This window comes from Megascapheus bottae, chromosome 3 (assembly GCF_031878675.1).
Source record: "Megascapheus bottae isolate mThoBot1 chromosome 3, mThoBot2.hap1, whole genome shotgun sequence".
NCBI classification, from domain to species: Eukaryota; Metazoa; Chordata; class Mammalia; order Rodentia; family Geomyidae; genus Megascapheus; species Megascapheus bottae.
The window spans coordinates 6,298,356-6,316,283 of NC_143511.1; the positions used below are offsets into that span (position 1 = coordinate 6,298,356).

The window sequence follows — 17,928 nt, forward strand, 5'->3', positions numbered from 1 at the left end:
CACAGGCTGCCATACTAAGCTTTCGGTGCTAACAGGAAACATCCCCTTATTCAGCATTGCCAGGCAAAATCTTGTGGTCTTACCTGGTGGGGTAGAGTGGAGGAACATCCTTGGCCTGAGCCTTCCCTGCAGTGCAATGTGGGGGACCCAGCCTAGACTGAGCATCCAGCAATGGGAGTTGCTGGCTGGGTGACTGCTTTCCACACAATGGATCTGGTAACTGATTTTCAAGAACTTGATTACTTCGCCTTGTCTTTGGATTAGGCATTGAAGGAAGTTGTTAGAGATACTGAGCCAGTGGAACTGCCAGTGTAGCATTGGCCTTCCCAGTTTAGCGAGGAAGAGAATTCCAGTGATGTTGCATTCCATTCTAGAATGAGAGGTCCCAAGATACAGCTCAGGTTCTGCTGTAGAGCAGCCAAGAAGAAGGTGTCAGATGATCTTCTGACCATTGGAGTACCCTGGGCACCTATTTAGGGAGAGATTCCTCATGGGTAATTTTTATTGGCTGATCCTTGTAACTTTGGAACAAAACTTGGACCAATTATATCCAAATATCCTAGACATTGCTTCTGAACCACCAGGTATGCCCATTATGTTCTCTTAAGCTCATCAGATAGCTTTCCTTCCTAGCAGGTGGGTTGTTTAAATAACCCCACCAACTTAGAAAAAAATATCTGTGAAATCAGGGCTTTAGGTTTGTCAGGCAGGAGCTCTATACTGTATCACCATGTCTCAGCTTCTGCATCTATTTTTTTTTATTTTTTTTTCCATTTCTGCATCTTAGACTTAGGGCCTAGATGCTTGCCCTGAACCTTTTTGTGCTCAAGGCCAGTGCTCTAGCACTTGAGCCATAGCGCCATTTCTGGCTTTCTGAATAGTTTATTGGAGATAAGAGTCTCATAAACGCCCCTGCCTGGAGTTGGTTTGAACCATAATCCTCAGAACTCAGCCTCCTAGGATTACAGACATGAGCCACTGGCACCTGACTTTCACCTCCTTTTTTTAAAAATATTTTTTATTGTAATTAATAAAGGGTTACATGATATTTGCCAGATAGAAGGTGCATTAATTCACATACATTGATACCCTTTCACATGTCTTGGTACCCATTACCCTCCCCCCCACCCCCCTACCCGTCTTGGTTTTCCCCCTTCCCTATCCAATTTCAAATAACCAAATACAAATAAATTCAATATATCAGATAACAAAGTGAGATACTGTAACAATATGAGATACCCAAGGGACAGCAAAGGAGATGAGAGATAACATTGTACATTAAGGACAACAATCATTCGTTATATGGCTTTTGTTTCAATATCCTGGAGGTCCTTTCAATTAGCTTCATACTATATGGCCTTATGTATCAAGATTTTGCTCTATTGCAGATCTCGGCTAGTAGAGCCCAAGGTTTCTACTGATTATGACGAATGAGGGAAACCATTGAGTCTAAGTTCCTTTGAGTCTGGCTTACTTCACTTAATATGATTTTTCTAAGTCTTTCCATTTCCTAACAAATGGGGTGATGTCATTCTTTCTGTCAGCAGCATAGAATTCCATTGTGTACAAATACCACAACTTGTTGATCCACTCATCAACTGAGGGACATCTAGGTTGGTTCCATATCTTTGCTATGGTGAATAGTGCTGCAATGAACATTGTTGTGCTAGTGGATTTAGTATGTCCTTCTTTCTGGATGGTTGGGTAAATGCCAAGTAGTGGAATTGCTGGGTCATAGGGGAGCTCTATGTTTAGTCTTCTGAGGAACTTCCATACTGCTTTCCATAGTGGTTGAACGAGTTTGCACTCCCACCAACAGTGTAGTAGTGATCCCTCCTGGCCACATCCCTTCCAGCATCTGTTGTTATTAGTTTTCTTGATCCTGGCCATTCTAACTGGAGTGAGGTGGAATCTTAGAGTTGTTTTGATTTGCGTTTCTTTTATGACCAGAGATGTTGAGCATTTCTTCATGTGTCTATAGGCCATTTTTGTTTCTTCTTCAGAGAAGACTCTCTTTAAGTCTTTGGCCCATTTTTTAATGGGATGGTTGTTACTTTGGAGATTAGTTTTGGAGTGATTCAATTTTTTGAGTTGTTGGTATATTTTAGATATGAGGCCTTTGTCCGTTGTTTGGTTGGTTTCACCTCCTTTTTATTGCTTGAGTTATTTTTCAAAGTGGGTCTCATTGTGCCCAGAGCGGAGCTTGAACCATAATCCTCCTTAGACTTCCTGCATAGCTGGAGTTTCAGGCATGAACTATCTTGACTTTCTATTGATTGGATAGGGAGCTAAGATCTGTTGCCTGGCGGGCCTTCTACACTCTGCCAACTGATTAGGGATTACAGGTGTGAGCCACTCTGTTTAGTCCTAGCTTGAGTGTTTCAATTCTGTGATTGTTGACTTAAATTTTTCTTTTCTTTTCTTTTCTTTTTTTTTTTTTGTGGGTCATGGGGCTTGATCTCAGCCTGGGTGCTGTTCCTGAGCTCTTCAGCCTAAGGCTACAGCCCTACCCTAGAGCCAAGCCCCACTTCCCGTTTTCTAGAGGTTAATTGGAGATGAAAGTCTCCAGTCCTTTTGTGCCCGTGCTTAGAATCTTGATCCTCAGATCTCAGCCTCCGGAGTAGCTAGAATTACAGGCATGAGCCACCGCCCCCCGCCTGACTTAAATTTTTCTGTAAATAAGAAGGCATTTGAAAAACATTAGTTTCTTTTCCCTTTCTGTTTTTTTTTTTTTAATTCATGAATACTTTTCTTTTCCTAGCAATTGTTTGCCTGGGAATGGCCTCATCCGCTCCAAAATTTGACCACAGTTTGGATGCAGAATGGGAGAAGTGGAAGACAAAATACAACAAAACCTACAGTTTGGTTGGTAACACAGGATATATTCAGAGGGACCCCAGAGAGATTGTTCCTTATTTATGTGGTCTTATATCCAAAGAGTAACTAGAAGCCAAGTCTAAAAAGATAATCACCATGACAGACCCTGAATAGAATGTGGGTGAACCAACCTGCTCTCTCTGACTATAGAGAAATAGCTTCCAGAAGTGCAAGGCCTTTCAGCCCATGCTCTTTCCATTTCTGTCAGCAAGTCCTCTTGGTGAATAGGGGTTCACCAAAAGACAGTGAATTACTTGTGCTTGTAGAGTGAAGAAGGACAGAGGAGGGCTGTGTGGGAGAAGAATGTGAGAATGATTAAACGCCACAATGAGGAATACAGCCAAGGGAAACATACCTATACCATGGGACTCAACCAATTTGCAGACATGGTGAGTGTCTTTGCATTGTTTTATCTCTGTGCTTGCTCTCCTCAGTTCTTTACAAAAACATCTCACTTTTCAATGTTTTTCTTTTCCTTGAAGACCAGTGAAGAATTCAATGCAAAAATGACAGGGCTTTTAAACCGGGAGCCTGAGAAGAAGGGAGAATCCCAAGAATCTGTGCCTGGTGCATCCCCAAGTCTGTAGATTGAAGAGAAAAAGAATACAGGACTCCGGTGAAGGACCAGGTGTGTCAGTGTCACAATACCTTCTGAGCCTTGGCTGACTGGATTGTGTACAGTGCCCTGGTTTGTAGAGTGTTCAGCTATACGATGATAGTCAGAGTCTTGCTCTTTGTTTTTGTGATTGACAGCCTTTCATTCTCTTTTCAGGGTCCCAACTGGCCAAAGTAGTGATATTGTCCATCTTGTTACAATGGATTGACATGTCCTATTTTTACTATGAGTGATTGCTGCTGATCTCTTGTTATGCCTAACTTACAATTAAACTTTATCTATGTATATATAAAGTGAGTATAGAGCCATTTGTGTCAGGTAACTACCTCATGTCTTAGAATGTACCCCATACGATGTGTACATGTTTGCATTTTTTGTAATGGCTGGTGTTCCACCACTTGAGCACAATCTTCAGTCTGGAAAGAGTCTCACAAATTTTTCCCTGGGCTAGGTTTGAACCATAATTTTCAGATCTCCGCCTCCTAAGATTACCAATGTGAGCCACTGACTGGTACCCAGCCCTGTGCAGATTTTATGTTGTTGTGGTTGACTCATACTGGTGCATACAAAAGTGGACAAATGGTATATAAAAGCACATCAAATATTTTTTCTTGTGAATTTGATGACTAAACTGTTTTAATTCTTTTTCTTTTTTTGCCAATCCTGGGGCTTGAACTCAGGGCTTGAGCACTATCCTTTGGCTTTCCTTAAGGCTAAGCACTCTAACAGCACCACTTCCAGCTTTTCCATGTACATGATACCAAGGAATTGAACCCGGGTCTTCCTGCATGCTGGGCAAGCACTCTACCACTAGGCCAAACTCCTGGCCTTAATTCATATTTTTTTTAAGAAAATTATTGAGCTGGGCTCCTGTGGCTCACACCTGTAATCCTAGCTACTCAGGAGGCTGAGATCTAAGGATCACGGTTCAAAGCCAGCTGGGACAGGAAAGATCAGGAGACTCTTCTCTCCCATTAACTACCAAAAATCTGGAAATGGACTCATAGCTTAAGTGGTAGAGCACTAGCCTTGAGCACAAAAGCTCAGAGACAGAGCCTAGAGCCGGAGTTCAAACCCTAGGACCACCCCCTACCTCCCCTGCATCCATGAATGAGAAGAGCCGAAGAAAGAAGAGAAAGAGAATATTGACAATTAAGAGAGGGAGAGGGTGTGTGGAGGAAAAAATGACAAGAAAAAGTAACCAATTTCAATCCTGGGGCTTCAGAGTGGTGAGGAAACTGAGGCTACTATTATCTAGAGGCGACCCTGGAAAAAGACTGGAAAACCTAGCTGCAGGACAAGAGCATACTCTCACAGGCTTTAAATACCGTGAGGGGACAGTGTGACAGTGACAACTCCTGAGTGGCAGGCCAACATTGGAGAAGGACAGTAGTGGCGGGGATGATGACGATAAGAGCAATAAAAATGGGACATGTAAAAGGAAAACTGTCGTATGGGGGTTACAAGGACAGGGAGGGAGAAAAGGAAAAGATACTGAGGGGTGAAGAAAATCAAACCACATTACACACAGACACAGACACACACACACACACACACACACACACACACATACACGAAGATACAATGAAACCAAACACTGAAAGGAGGGCATGGGAATATTATAAAGAGTAACTTGTTGAAAGTATACTACACATATCTATAGAATTATTGTAGTAGTCGGGCACGGTGGCTCACACCTGTAATCCTAGCTACTCAGGAAGCTGAGATCTGAGGATCACGGTTCAAAGCCAGCCCGGCACTGAAGTCTGTGAGACTCATTTCCAGTTAACCACTAGAAAACTGGAAGGGGGGCTATGACTCAAGGGTAGGGCAATAGCCTTGAGCTGAAGAGCTCAGGGACAACACCCAGGCCCAGAGTTCAAGTCCCATTACTAATAAAAAAGAGAATTATCATAATAAAACTTCTATTGTTAATGTATACTAATGTTTTTTTTTAAAAAGACACAACCATTTCTTGGCTGTATGATTTGCATCTTGGCTGGTGCCAGTGTCTATATAATTCTAGCTACCCTGGAGGTTGAGATCTAAGGATCAAAGTTAGAAGTCAACTTGGGCAGGAAAGGATGTGTGACTCTTCTGTCCAATTAATCATCAAAAAAAAAAAAACAAACAAAACCAAAACAATTAACTAGCAAAATTCCCAAACCAGAGGTGTAGCTGAAATGGTACAGCACCAGCCTTGTGCAAATATGCTAAGCAAGAACTTGAGGCCCTAAATTCAAGGCGAAGTAAAAAATAAAAATAAAAGAGCTGGGCATGATGGCTCAAGCCTATAATCCTAGCTATTCAGAAGACTGAGATCTGAGGATCAAGGTTCAAAGCCAGCCCAGGCACAAAAGGACTTGAGACTCTTATCTCCAATTCACCTCTAGAAAATGGAAGTGGGGCTTGGCCCAAGGGTAGGGTGGTAGCTTTGAGCTGAAGAGCTCAGGGAAAGCGCCCAGGCCAAGTTCAAGCCCTAAGACCCACTAAATAAATAAAAAATAAAAATAAATAAAATTTAAAAAAAGAAACAGACCAAAGACAATGGTGCCCAAGTTCTATTGTAACTACTGTGATACATACCTCACCCATGACTCTCCATCTGTGAGAAAGATAAACTGCAGTAATAGGAGAATGCAAAAGACTGCGATTGGAATGGATAGAAGAGAAGGCTCTGAGCCTGATTGACAAGAAAGGGCTGCATTTCAACAAGGGAAGATACCTCCCACTCCATTCTCTGCTCCTCCTCCTGCTCAGGCAATGATCCCACCTCTTCCTCCCAGTCTCCAGGGTTCTCATTCTGGGATAATGCCAGGGATAAGCCCACTTCTTCCTGGAATGATGCCTGTGGGACCTGTTCGTGGAATGAGGTCACACATGGGAAACCACACGTGCCAGTGATACCTAGACCTTCACTGATGAGGTCTCCTGCTTATCCCAAGATGTTCCCACTGGGCTAGGAATAAATGGACCAGACAGATAAGAATAAAGGGTGTGTGTGTGGGGGGGGGGCTCTATCAGTTTTATATTATTTGTTCAACTTCATCAGGAGATAATTGTGCTAGGAATGGGTGTTTTCCAGTTGCATGACAAGGATGACATGCTTCCTATTATCAAGAGAATAGATTTGGAGCAGAGAAGTGGGACAAAAAGTATATATTTCAATTACATTGTGAAATGTGAAAATAAAACTGCCAGCTCTCTTAGTTAAAAAATAGGCTAGGCAGAGTGGCTCATGCCTGTAATCCTAGCTATTCTGGAAGCTGAGATCTGAGGATCAAGGTTCAAAGCCAGCCCAGGCACAAAAAGACCTGAGACTCTTATTTCCAGTTAACCTCTAGAAAAACAGGAAGTGGGGCTTGGCTCAAGGGTAGGGCGGTAGCCTTGAGCTGAAGAGCTCAGGGACAGTACCCAGGCCCAGTTCAAGTCCCATGACCCACTAAAATAAATAAATAAATAAAAGAATTGGGGGAACTTGTATTTTATTATAAAGCAAAAGTATGCATTCATGAGGTAGTGTGCACTGTTTGAGAAGGAATCAGGCTGACTGATGCCATTATGAACACAGAAATTTCCACACGGCTTCCATGTAACGCGACCACTTGCAAAACATCACATAAAACTCACATAAATCTTTCCACTGAGAAAACTGAAGCTTGATCGCAGGGTATTGTGCTTTCACTTGGCTTTTGGGGGGAGGGCTGGTTTATGGGGCTTGAGCTAGGATTAGGTATGGGCTACTAGCGCTCAGTGCACCTGGCTTTTTTGCTCAAGGCTAGCAGTTTCTCATTTGAGCTACTACTCCACTTAGAGCTTTTGGCTGGTTAAATGGAGGTAAGAGTTTCATTGACTTTTCTGCTCAGGCTGGCTTTGAAACACACTCTTCAGATCTCACCCTACTAACGAGTTATTATAACAGGCAGGAGGTACCAGTAACAAGAAAGACAAATTTTTATGTACAGGAAGCCCTCAGAGTCTCACTGAAGATTTGTGAGCTCATTTTCAGTAGCATTTCATTTTCTGGTAGATTTCTAACAGCACTGACTTGGAAGTTCTTAATTACAATCTGACATGTGCTGTGTGTTTGACCCACAATCCAGGATGTGCATAGCAGTATTTCAAGTTTCTTCCTGCTTCACTTAAAGGGAAGGACGTTATCTGTACAATCATGAGAATTTGCTACTTATGCTACAGGGCTTATCTAAATTCCAGCAAAAGCCTTAAGAAGGCTATGGCCCGTCCCTGCTTGCTATTGATTCAAAGCATTATTCATTTGGGTTCTATAAGGAAAGCAAAAACATTTCTTTTTTTAAAAAAAAGAATTTATTTAGAAAAATTATAATACCACCTTACCATATTGGCTTGATGATCTTAGTATGTAAAATTTAATGTAAATATTTGAGAGTGTCAATTTCCTGTATTATAGATGTAGCATTTGTATGTGTTATTTATACTTAACATTCCTTGAATCATACATAACCCACTGAATGTATTTTTTTGTCAGTCACGGGGCTTGAACTCAGGGCTTGTGTGCTGTTCATGAGCTCTTTCGTTCAAGGCTAGCACTCTACCACTTTGACAGCTCCACTTCTAGTTTTCTTGTGCTTAATCTTCCTGCCTGGTTTTGAACCATGATTCTCACATCTCAGCTCCTGAGTAGCTAGGATTACAGGTATAAGCCACCATCAGCCAGCCAAATTTGATGATTCAAAATGAATATTTCATCAATTGTATTAATTGATTTGCCTATGTTTTCTCTAGTTGTTGGGTCATCAAGTTTTACATTATACCAATTTTACAGGTAATGAAATCTTTACAGAGCCTTTTTATGTTCTATGCCACTTCCTTATCTGATATTCTATAGACACACCAGCTTTTTTTTTTGTATTTTTTAATTGTAATTAGTAAAAGGGTTACATGATATTTGCCAGATAGAAGGTGCATTAATTCACATACATTGATACCCTTTCACATGTCTTGGTACCCATTTCCCCCCCCACACCCCCCACCCGTCTTGGTTTTCCCCCCTTCCCTATCAAATTTCAAATATCCAAATACAAATAAATTCAATATATCAGATAACAAAGTGAGATACTATAACAATATGAGATAACCAAGGGACAGCAAAGGAGATGAGAGACAACATAGTACATTAAGGACAACAATCATTCATTATATGGCTTTTGTTTCAATATCCTGGAGGTCCTTTCAATTAGCTTCACATTATATGGCCTTATGTATCAAGATTTTGCTCTATTGCAGATTTCTGCTAGTAGAGCCCAAGGTTTCTACTGATTATGACGAATGAGGGAAACCATTGAGCCTAAGTTCCTTTGAGTCTGGCTTACTTCACTTAATATGATTTTTTCTAAGTCTTTCCATTTCCTAACAAATGGGGCGATGTCATTCTTTCTGACAGCAGCATAGAATTCCATTGTGTACAAATACCACAACTTGTTGATCCACTCATCAACTGAGGGACATCTAGGTTGGTTCCATATCTTTGCTATGGTGAATAGTGCTGCAATGAACATTGTTGTGCTAGTGGATTTAGTATGTCCTTCTTTCTGGATGGTTGGGTAAATGCCAAGTAGTGGAATTGCTGGATCATAGGGGAGTTCTATGTTTAGCCTTTTGAGGCACTGCCACACTGCTTTCCATAGTGGTTGAACGAGTTTGCACTCCCACCAACAGTGCAGCAGTGATCCCTCCTGGCCACATCCCCTCCAGCATCTGTTATTATTCGTTTTCCTGATCCTGGCCATTCTAACTGGAGTGAGGTAGAATCTTAGAGTTGTTTTGATTTGCATTTCTTTTATGACCAGAGATGTTGAGCATTTCTTCATGTGTCTATAGGCCATTTTTGTTTCTTCTTCAGAGAAGACTCTCTTTAAGTCTTTGGCCCATTTTTTAATGGGATGGTTGTTACTTTGGAGGTTAGTTTTGGAGTGATTCAATTTTTTGAGTTGTTGATATGTTTTAGATATGAGGCCTTTGTCCATTGTTTGGTTGGTGAAGATTTTCTCCCACTCTGTAGGCTTCCTATTTAATTTACTAGCTATGTCCTTTGCCATACAAAAGCTCTGGTTTAATGCAGTCCCACTTATCCAGCCTTTCTCTGATTTGTTGTGATTCTTGGTCCTTATTAAGAAAGTTTTGACCTGTGCCAAGGAGGCCTAGTGCATCTCCTATTCCTTCCTGTAAAGTTTTCAGTGTAGACACACCAGCTTTTTTTTTTTTTTGCCAGTCCTGGGCTTGAGCTCAGTGCCTGAGCACTGTCCTTGGACTTTCTCAAGGCTAGATAGAGCTCTACCACTTGAGCCTCAGCACCACTTCCGGCTTTTTTCTATGTATGTGGTACCGAGGAATCGAACCCGGTTCTTCATGCATGCTAGGCAAGCACTTTAACCACTAGGCCAAACTCCCGGCCCCGACACACCAGCTTTTAAAGCGTTGTTATATACACATCTAGGGAAGTTTGTTTTTACAAAAGGATTTATGCTAATCAGGCTGGGCATTCTTCTAGCTCACACTATAATGATTATAAGCCAGCCTGGACAGAAAAATCTATGAGGCTCTACCTCAAATTAACCAGTAAAAAGGCAGAAGTGAAGGGTGTTTCTCAAGTGGTAGAATATCAGTGTTGAATGAAAAAGCCAAGAGAGAGGGACCAAACCCCAATTCCTGTACACCCCCACCATGGGAATATGCAAGTATGTAAAAAGGATTTATATTTCTGTTGGCTTTTTTTTAGCTGATCTGAATTCTATTTATTAATCATTGACAGCAACAAAAATAGCAACAATCTACTCATCAGTACCTAATAGAAGCAAGTTTGGTGAGGCTGATGATTCCTAATTTTCAATACAAAGCACAGTAATGGAAGCAATTACATGTGTATGTGTGTAAAAAAAGAGGCAAAGAGGCCATCTCCAAGATATAGCTAAACAATATTTCCCTGCTTGATTAAATCACATCACAGCTACTTCTAAAACCTAAAATGTGTGAATTTTCTCATTAGTCTCTTTGCAGGCATGTCATAGCAGGAAGGGATACAATGCTTACAAAGCATGGCACAATTGTAACTCTACACTACTTCTGCTGGCTTTGGATAAGAGCCTAAACCTTCACCTTAACAACAGTAGATTCTATTTTATGTCTTATGTGGAGTTTATGTCATTTTGGTGAATTGAGAAATGCCTAACCTCTTCTCATATAACAGTGGGTCACTGTCAGGTCTTGAAGCCTCTCACCTCAATTTTGGTTTTCTTTCCCAGGCACTTATTATAACTGACCTGAAGTAGCACTAGCCTGGATCATGCTGTTCTGGTGGTTGGCTATGGCTTTGATGGAACTGGTAAAAATAGGAAGGAGGTACTGACCAAGATACACTATTCTCAAGTTGATATGTTGAATTGAAACCCCTTTATATTCCATGACCATAAAAAAGGGCTACAACTTCTGAAAAATAATGAAAAAACATTAAAAAATAAATAAAATAAAAATTTTAGAAAGAAATCTGTTCTTTTTGATTCTTTCTCCAAAATCTATGGGCTCTGGAAGCATGCACAAATGACATATCACTTTGAACCTGTAGTATGCTGGAAAACAGACAGCCAATCAGTGGCTCGGAGTTTTAATCAACTGTGCGGTGACTACACTCACTAGTAAAGTGTAGTGCCAGTAGGGTTTTTAAAGGCATAAACCACACTCTGGTGGTGTGTATGTACAAGCAAGCAAGCAGTTACAGAAGCAGAAATCAGTGATTAGTGATACCAATTACAATTTAGGTATATATCATAAATCATTAAGCAAAACAATTTCAATAACCATTATCGATCATCAAGCAGGGCAAGATTCACATTCCATTTCGATTATTTCTGGAATTTCCTGGTGACAAGTTAAAGTTAGTTATGCTCAGTTTCCTTCATTCCTTTATTTTACTGCTTTTGGTTCCACCCAGCTTGTTATTTTGACAGGCTTTTCTAGGGCCTTCAGCATTCCCTGATCCTGCCTGCAAAGCAGGCTGGTTTACAGAAGTGAATCTTGCAAGAACATGAGGTCACCTCTGCAGCTGTCTCTGGACAGCAAAGATATCACATAGCCCAGAGGGTGGGGGTGGGAGTCAACAATTATGTTCAGACCCAGGCAGACAGCATTCTGCTGATTTTGCTGGAGGCTAGAGGTACCTGAATCTTCCAGACTGGGAGGTGAAGCTAGCACAGGTTACATCATTTAATTCCGGGAGAGGACTGAGAGTCTAAAACCTATATGTAAAACAAAGTTTCTTATATTCTATGAAAATGGTATCTGAAACTGGGTTCTTACAAACTCGTCATCAATCAGGCACACCTGTCATCCTAACAACTCAGGGGGCTGAGATCTGAGGATCATGGTTCGAAGCCAGCCTGGTCAGAAAAGTCTGAGAGATGTTTGTTTATCTCCCGTAAACTACTTAGAAAAGGCCAGAAGTGATTCTGTGGCTCAAGTGGTAAAGTGTTAGCCTTGAGCACCGAGAGACTCAGGGACAGTGCCCAAGAACTGAGTTCAAGACCCAGGACCAGAAAAAAAAATAAAACAAATCCTAGTGTGTTTTTTATTAATTCCAATTGAGATGTCTTATTTTATTTTATTCTTTTTTGGGGAGTCATGGGGCTAGAACTTTGGGCCTGGGTGCTGTCCCTGAGCTCTTCAGCTCAAGGCTACCACCTTACCCTAGAGCCACAGCCCCACTTCCCATTTTCTAGAGATTAATTGGAGATAAGAGTCTCACTGCTTTGTAGGGCCCTGCTGACTTTGAACCTCAATCTTCAGTTCTCAACCTCCTGAAAAGCTAGGATTCCAGGAGCGAGCTACCATGCCTGGCTTCTGGTTTCTTTACGTTACTTCCAGCTTAAGTTTTTTTTTTTTTTTAAATTTAATTTGACATCTTCCTGTCCCATGGTAAGTCCTTATTTCATGTCCTTAGTCTTTTTTTTCCATATTTTTTTATTGTAATTAGTAAAAGGGTTACATGATATTTGCCAGATAGAAGGTGCATTAATTCACATACATTGATACCCTTTCACATGTCTTGGTACCCGTTTCCCTCCCCCCCCCCTCATGTCCTTAGTCTTAAGGAGTTTAAGAGGGGTAAAGATCTGGTTTCTAGAAATTCTTCTGGCTGACACTGAGGTCTTGACATTGTCTATGGAGGGAAAGCAATCTCTGTAAGCCTTACCAAGGGAGCCAGTGGCTTTAAAATGAATTCTGGTGCATCTTGTAGAATTTTAATTTTATAAAGCTTTTATTCTGAAGATAGTTTTTTTTTTAAATTTTATTGTCTGGGTGATGTATAGAGGGGTTACAGTTACATCCATAAGGTAGTAAGTACATTACTTCTTGAACATTGTTCCCCTTCTTATGTTTTCCTCCCACTTTCCCTCCCCACACCCCTCCCAAGTTGTGGAGTATATTTCCAACATATTGTCTTGTGAATATCGCTGTTGCACTGGTTCATCCTTTGTCTTTTGCCTCATCATCTTGCTTTTTCCCTTCCCCTCCCTGATTCAAATAAACATGTAAATGTATATACAATTTAGTGACCAAAATAGGAGAAAGAAAATAGTTAACAAAAGTAACCTGCAGGTAAGCAGGTTACAGAATATAAACCAGAGTTAACAGCTTCTCTAACTGCCCTGGTTACTAGATCCTTAATTGAATGCAACTGTATATTTTGAGTATACAATTTTTGTATATCTTTGTCTGGCTGGTTTGTAATAGTAAGGTACATGAATCAAGACCTTTGGATTTCTCAGGTAGCAAGGTTTTAGATACCCAGGCTATGGTTGCAATGACATTTTGAATGGTGTAAACATTGTTACTTCTGTAATTATATTCCCCAGTTCCACAGTGGTCATAAGAACAAGGATCTAACCGGCTCAATGCAAAAGACAAACTCACTGATTTTCTGTGCCTCTTTAGTCTTTTACTTTTCTGTTCCTGAGCTCTTCAGCTCAAGGCTATTGCCCCATACCCCTTGAGTCACAGATCCACTTCCCATTTTTTAGAGGTTAATTAGAGATAAGAGTCTTACAGTCTTTAGTGCCTGGTCTGACTTTGAACTGAGATCCTCAGATCTCAGCCTCCTGAGTAGCTAGGATTATAGGCATGAGCCACCATGCCCAGCCTGTGGTACAATTTCTGAACCACTGAAAGCAGCGGTGTCTGCTTCATGAAGACTGTCTGCAGCATCACTGGCTTTCAGAAGGGCTTTCTTCGCCAAGCCTTGTGGCTCTAATAGTAGTGACCAAGCACTCTCTCTGGGGGAAATAACATTGTATCTGTGCTGTCCAGGTGATATATATGGTATCTTGTTTCTTGGGACCCATTGTCCTGGGCACTCCCAGTTCATGTTTACAGAGCATCACAAATAGACATCATACTGTGAACTTGCCTGACAGGTGCAAGGAAGCATAGCACACCGCTGGGACTATGATCTGCTGGGGCTGCACATCTGAACAGGCAACAGCCACGTCACGCCAAGCCTTGCTTGTATTCTGTTTGTAATTCCAACCCTCATCCAGCCACACATGGGAGAATAAACTCATTACCAGCATGAAGCTTTGAGACCACTACTCACATTGAATTTTATGATTAAGCAGATGGTTCTTCCTCCTCACAAACAAAAGGTGTTGTGAAAGGGTTCCCATCTTTAGGAATCCCAGAATTGGACACAAGATTCAGAAGGGTATTTGTTGATCTCTGTGGTAAACTCTACACAATCCCTTTCCTTCCTTCCATTCTTTCTTTTCCTTCCTTCCTTCCTTCCTTCCTTCCTTCCTTCCTTCCTTCTTTCCTTCCTTCCTTCTTTCCTTCCTTTCCTTCCTTCCTTCTCTTTCCTCTTTCTTCCCCTCCCTCCCTCCCTTACTTAAGGAGGTAAGTTAGAGAGTGGGAAAAGAGAATATTAGGGGATGAAAAACATAAAAATATATTAATCTGTGACTGGAGATGACAGACCAGACTTACTGAAAGAAGTTGAACAATAGGGGGTAGTGGGTTTGGGAAAAGTGAGTGTCAGGGAAGAGATCAATCTGATAGCATAGTATAGTACAGTATAGTATAGTATTAGTATAGTACATGCAGTATCACTGGCTTTCAGAGGGCTTTCTTTGCCAAACCTTGTGGATGTCTTTGACTAATAGTAGTGACCAAGCCCTCTCTCTGGGGGAAATAACATTGCATTTGTGGCTCAAGTGGTAAAGTGTTAGCCTTGAGAAGAAAAAAGAAGAAGACTCTCTTTAAGTAATTCAGATACACTTTACCAAAATGCATATTGGGAAGTTCGAATGTGTCCTGTCTTGGGTAAGGAAGGGTAAGAGCAGGAGAGGGAGAGGAGAGCATGAAGGATGGTAAGTATGCTCAAAGCACTTTATGTACAGGTGCAAAAGTGGAGCAATGAAACTTGTTAATACTGGTTTGGGTGGTGAGGGGGAAAAGAGAGCATGATGAAGGGGGTGAGTCTGATTAACGTACCTGTACACACACACACACACACACACACACACACACACACACATTCACATAGAAATAAAACTCCCTTGTACATCTCACTGGTGTTAATGAAGACTGGTCTTATATGCATCTAATTTTTTTTTCTAAAAAAGATTTGTGCTTGGGCTGGGAGTGTGGCCAGTGTGGTAGAGTACCTGCCTAGCATGCTCAAAGCCCTGAGTTCAATTCCTTGGTAACACATACATAGAAAAAGCTGGAAGTGGTGCCATGGCTCAAGCAATAGAACACTAGCCTTGAGAAAGTCCAGGGAGGGGCCGGGAGTTTGGCCTAGTGGTTAAAGTGCTCGCCTAGCATGCATGAAGACCCGGGTTCGATTCCTCGGTACCACATACATAGAAAAAAGCCGGAAGTGGTGCTGAGGCTCAAGTGGTAGATCTCCAGCCTTGAGAAAGTCCAAGGACAGTGCTCAGGCCCTGAGCTCAAGCCAAAAAAAAAAAAAGAGAGAAAGTCCAGGGATAGTGCCCAGACCCTGAGTTCAAGTCCCAGGACTGGCAAAAATAATATGCTTATGTCATTTTCAGGGAAATGGATGGACTTAGACCAAGTCATGCTAAGAAAATAAACCAAATGCTGAGAAACAAACAGTACATGTTTTCTTTCATATGTAGACACTAGATCTAAAATATGACTGGACATGATAACTTATACAGAACTCTAGGCAATCACACACAGTCAAACTGAAGGTGAATACTCTTAGAGAAGAAATCAAAAAGCATAACTTCTCTGAACATTTTAAATACCATTTATCAAAATGAATTTTAGGCTGAGTGCTGGTGGCTCACACCTGTAGTCCTAGATACTCAGAAGGCTAAGATGTGAGGATTGGGGTTCAAAGCCAGCCAGGGGAACAAAAGTCCATGATATTTTTGTTTTTTAAAATAATTTTGGTACCAGATGTGATTGGTAAGATATGTTATAATTTCTCTGTGTTTGAATCTTGTAATCCCATGTAAAGCAATTATTTGGTTAAAGTTTAATGAATGAATACAGTTTATGAATGAAGAATAACAAATCTGCTTCTCCCAAGTCTGTAAAATGTAAACTTAAAAAGGGTATTTAATCTCTGCTGCAGGGAACCCAAGTTTAAACAGCCAATAAGAAGATCTGCCCAGTCTGGAAACTACCTTATCCATAGATTCAAGAGAGCACAGGTCAGACACCAGCAATTCAGAGCAACAGTAAACAAAGAAAGAAGACTGTCTGTGATGCCCCTTCCAGTGGGTGATACAGACAAGAGGAGTGAGCAGGCAGAGAAGGGAAATGGCTCACTGTCATAAGTCTATTAGTTGTTTTTCCAAAAGGAGAAGCAAAAAGTGAACTAAAGCAGTTGGCCATCTCCAAAGTGGAAAGCTCCTATCATCTCAACCCATGGGACTGGGTGTCATCACTGCCTGTGAGGAAGTCATTTTGGTGACCAAGCATCTGTAGTGTCAAGGAGTAGCCAATACCCATCACTTGATCAGGCTTCAGAATGGAAGGGAATATTCCATCTGTGCTATAATGAATGAAGGTGAACTTGGCTTTCACCTCTGATGAATGTTTTCATAAATCCTTTGTAGTAGGTGGGAGGCTGTGGAAGAAACATCAGCATGTGAGTTAAGAAGTGAAGAGAGACAAAAAACAAATCCTCAAAGAAACAACCATCCCATTAAAAGGTGGGCTAAAGATTTAGAGACTTCTCTGAAGAGGAAATAGGAATTGCCTAGAGACAAATGAAGAAATGCTCCACATCTCTGGCCATAAAAGAAATGCAACTTAAAACAACTTTGAGATTCCACCTCGTTCCAGTTAGAAGGGCCAAGATCAAGAAATCTAATAACAACAGATGCTGGCGGGGAGGGATCACTACTCTACACTGTTGGTGGGAGTGTAAACTCATTCAACCACAATGGAAAGCAGTATGGTGGTTCCTCAAAAGACTAAACATAGAGCTCCCCTATGATCCAGCAATTCCACTCCTTGGCACTTACTCAAATGTCTAGAAACAAGGACATACTAAAGCTGCTAGCACAATGATGTTCATTGCAGTATTATTTACCATAACTAAGCTATGGAACCAACCCAGATGCCCCTCAGTAGATGACTGGATCAAGAAGATGTGGTATTTATACACAATGGAATTCTATGCAGCCACCGGAAAGAATGGCATTGCCCCATTTGTAAGAAAATGCAAAGACTTGGAAAAAATCATATTAAGTGAAGTAAGCCAGACCCAAAGGAACTAGGCTCAATGGTTTCTCTCATTTGTAATAATTAGTACACCTCTAGGATTCTTCTAGCAGAGGACTGCAGTAGGTCAAAAACTTTGTACATAAGGTCATATAGGATGAGACTAAATGAAATGAACTCTAAGATATGGAAACAAGGGTTTATCTTGTGTGATTGTTGCTCTCAATGTACTATGTTATTTCTCTTCTCTCTCTGTCTTTTTTGCCCTTATGATTAGTCTTATGCTACTGTATCTGACTCTGTTACCGGGTATATTGTATATATGTTTATTTGAAATAGGGAAGGGAAGGGGGAAACCAAGATAATTGGGAAGGGGTGGGGGAGGGAAATGGGGACAAAGACATGAGAAGGGGTATCAATGTGAGAGAAGTAATGCACCCACAACCTGATGAATGTAACTGTTACTTCTCTGAACATTATCTCAACAGTAAAATAAACAAAAAAAAAGAAGTGAAGAGAGAGAATAGCAGGGAGGGAAATGGAATTCACTGGTCCAATTCCTGAACTCTGGTCATGAGCACCCTAGCTGGTGCTGATACCAAAGGAACACCTAGGCTTCTTTTCCTATGGGCCCAGGGAAGGGGCCAGGCCTGCTGAGCTTAGTCTTGTCTTTCCGGACAGCAATGGTTGTGAGGTGACCCACGATGATT

General features: G+C 41.2%; 1 protein-coding gene across 1 annotated transcript; it reads left to right on the top strand.

The window, feature by feature from the left end:
• The first annotated feature begins 420 nt into the window (after nucleotides 1-420).
• Nucleotides 421-3,769, top strand: LOC150064883 (procathepsin L-like). The gene is made up of 5 exons (XM_090329055.1): nucleotides 421-584; nucleotides 2,762-2,865; nucleotides 3,144-3,266; nucleotides 3,360-3,505; nucleotides 3,650-3,769. The coding sequence occupies exons 1-4, from the start codon at nucleotides 491-493 to the stop codon at nucleotides 3,462-3,464; spliced, it is 426 nt and encodes a 141-aa protein (XP_090185181.1). The 5' UTR covers nucleotides 421-490; the 3' UTR covers nucleotides 3,465-3,505; nucleotides 3,650-3,769.
• The last annotated feature ends 14,159 nt before the right edge of the window (nucleotides 3,770-17,928 follow it).

Coding starts and splice junctions, on each gene's coding strand:
- LOC150064883 (XM_090329055.1), top strand. CDS start 491: ATGGGTAATTTTTATTGGCTGATCCTTGTAACTTTGGAACAAAACTTG. Junction 2,866..3,143: donor ACAACAAAACCTACAGTTTG/GTTGGTAACACA, acceptor TTGTGCTTGTAG/AGTGAAGAAGGACAGAGGAG. Junction 3,267..3,359: donor TCAACCAATTTGCAGACATG/GTGAGTGTCTTT, acceptor TTTTCCTTGAAG/ACCAGTGAAGAATTCAATGC.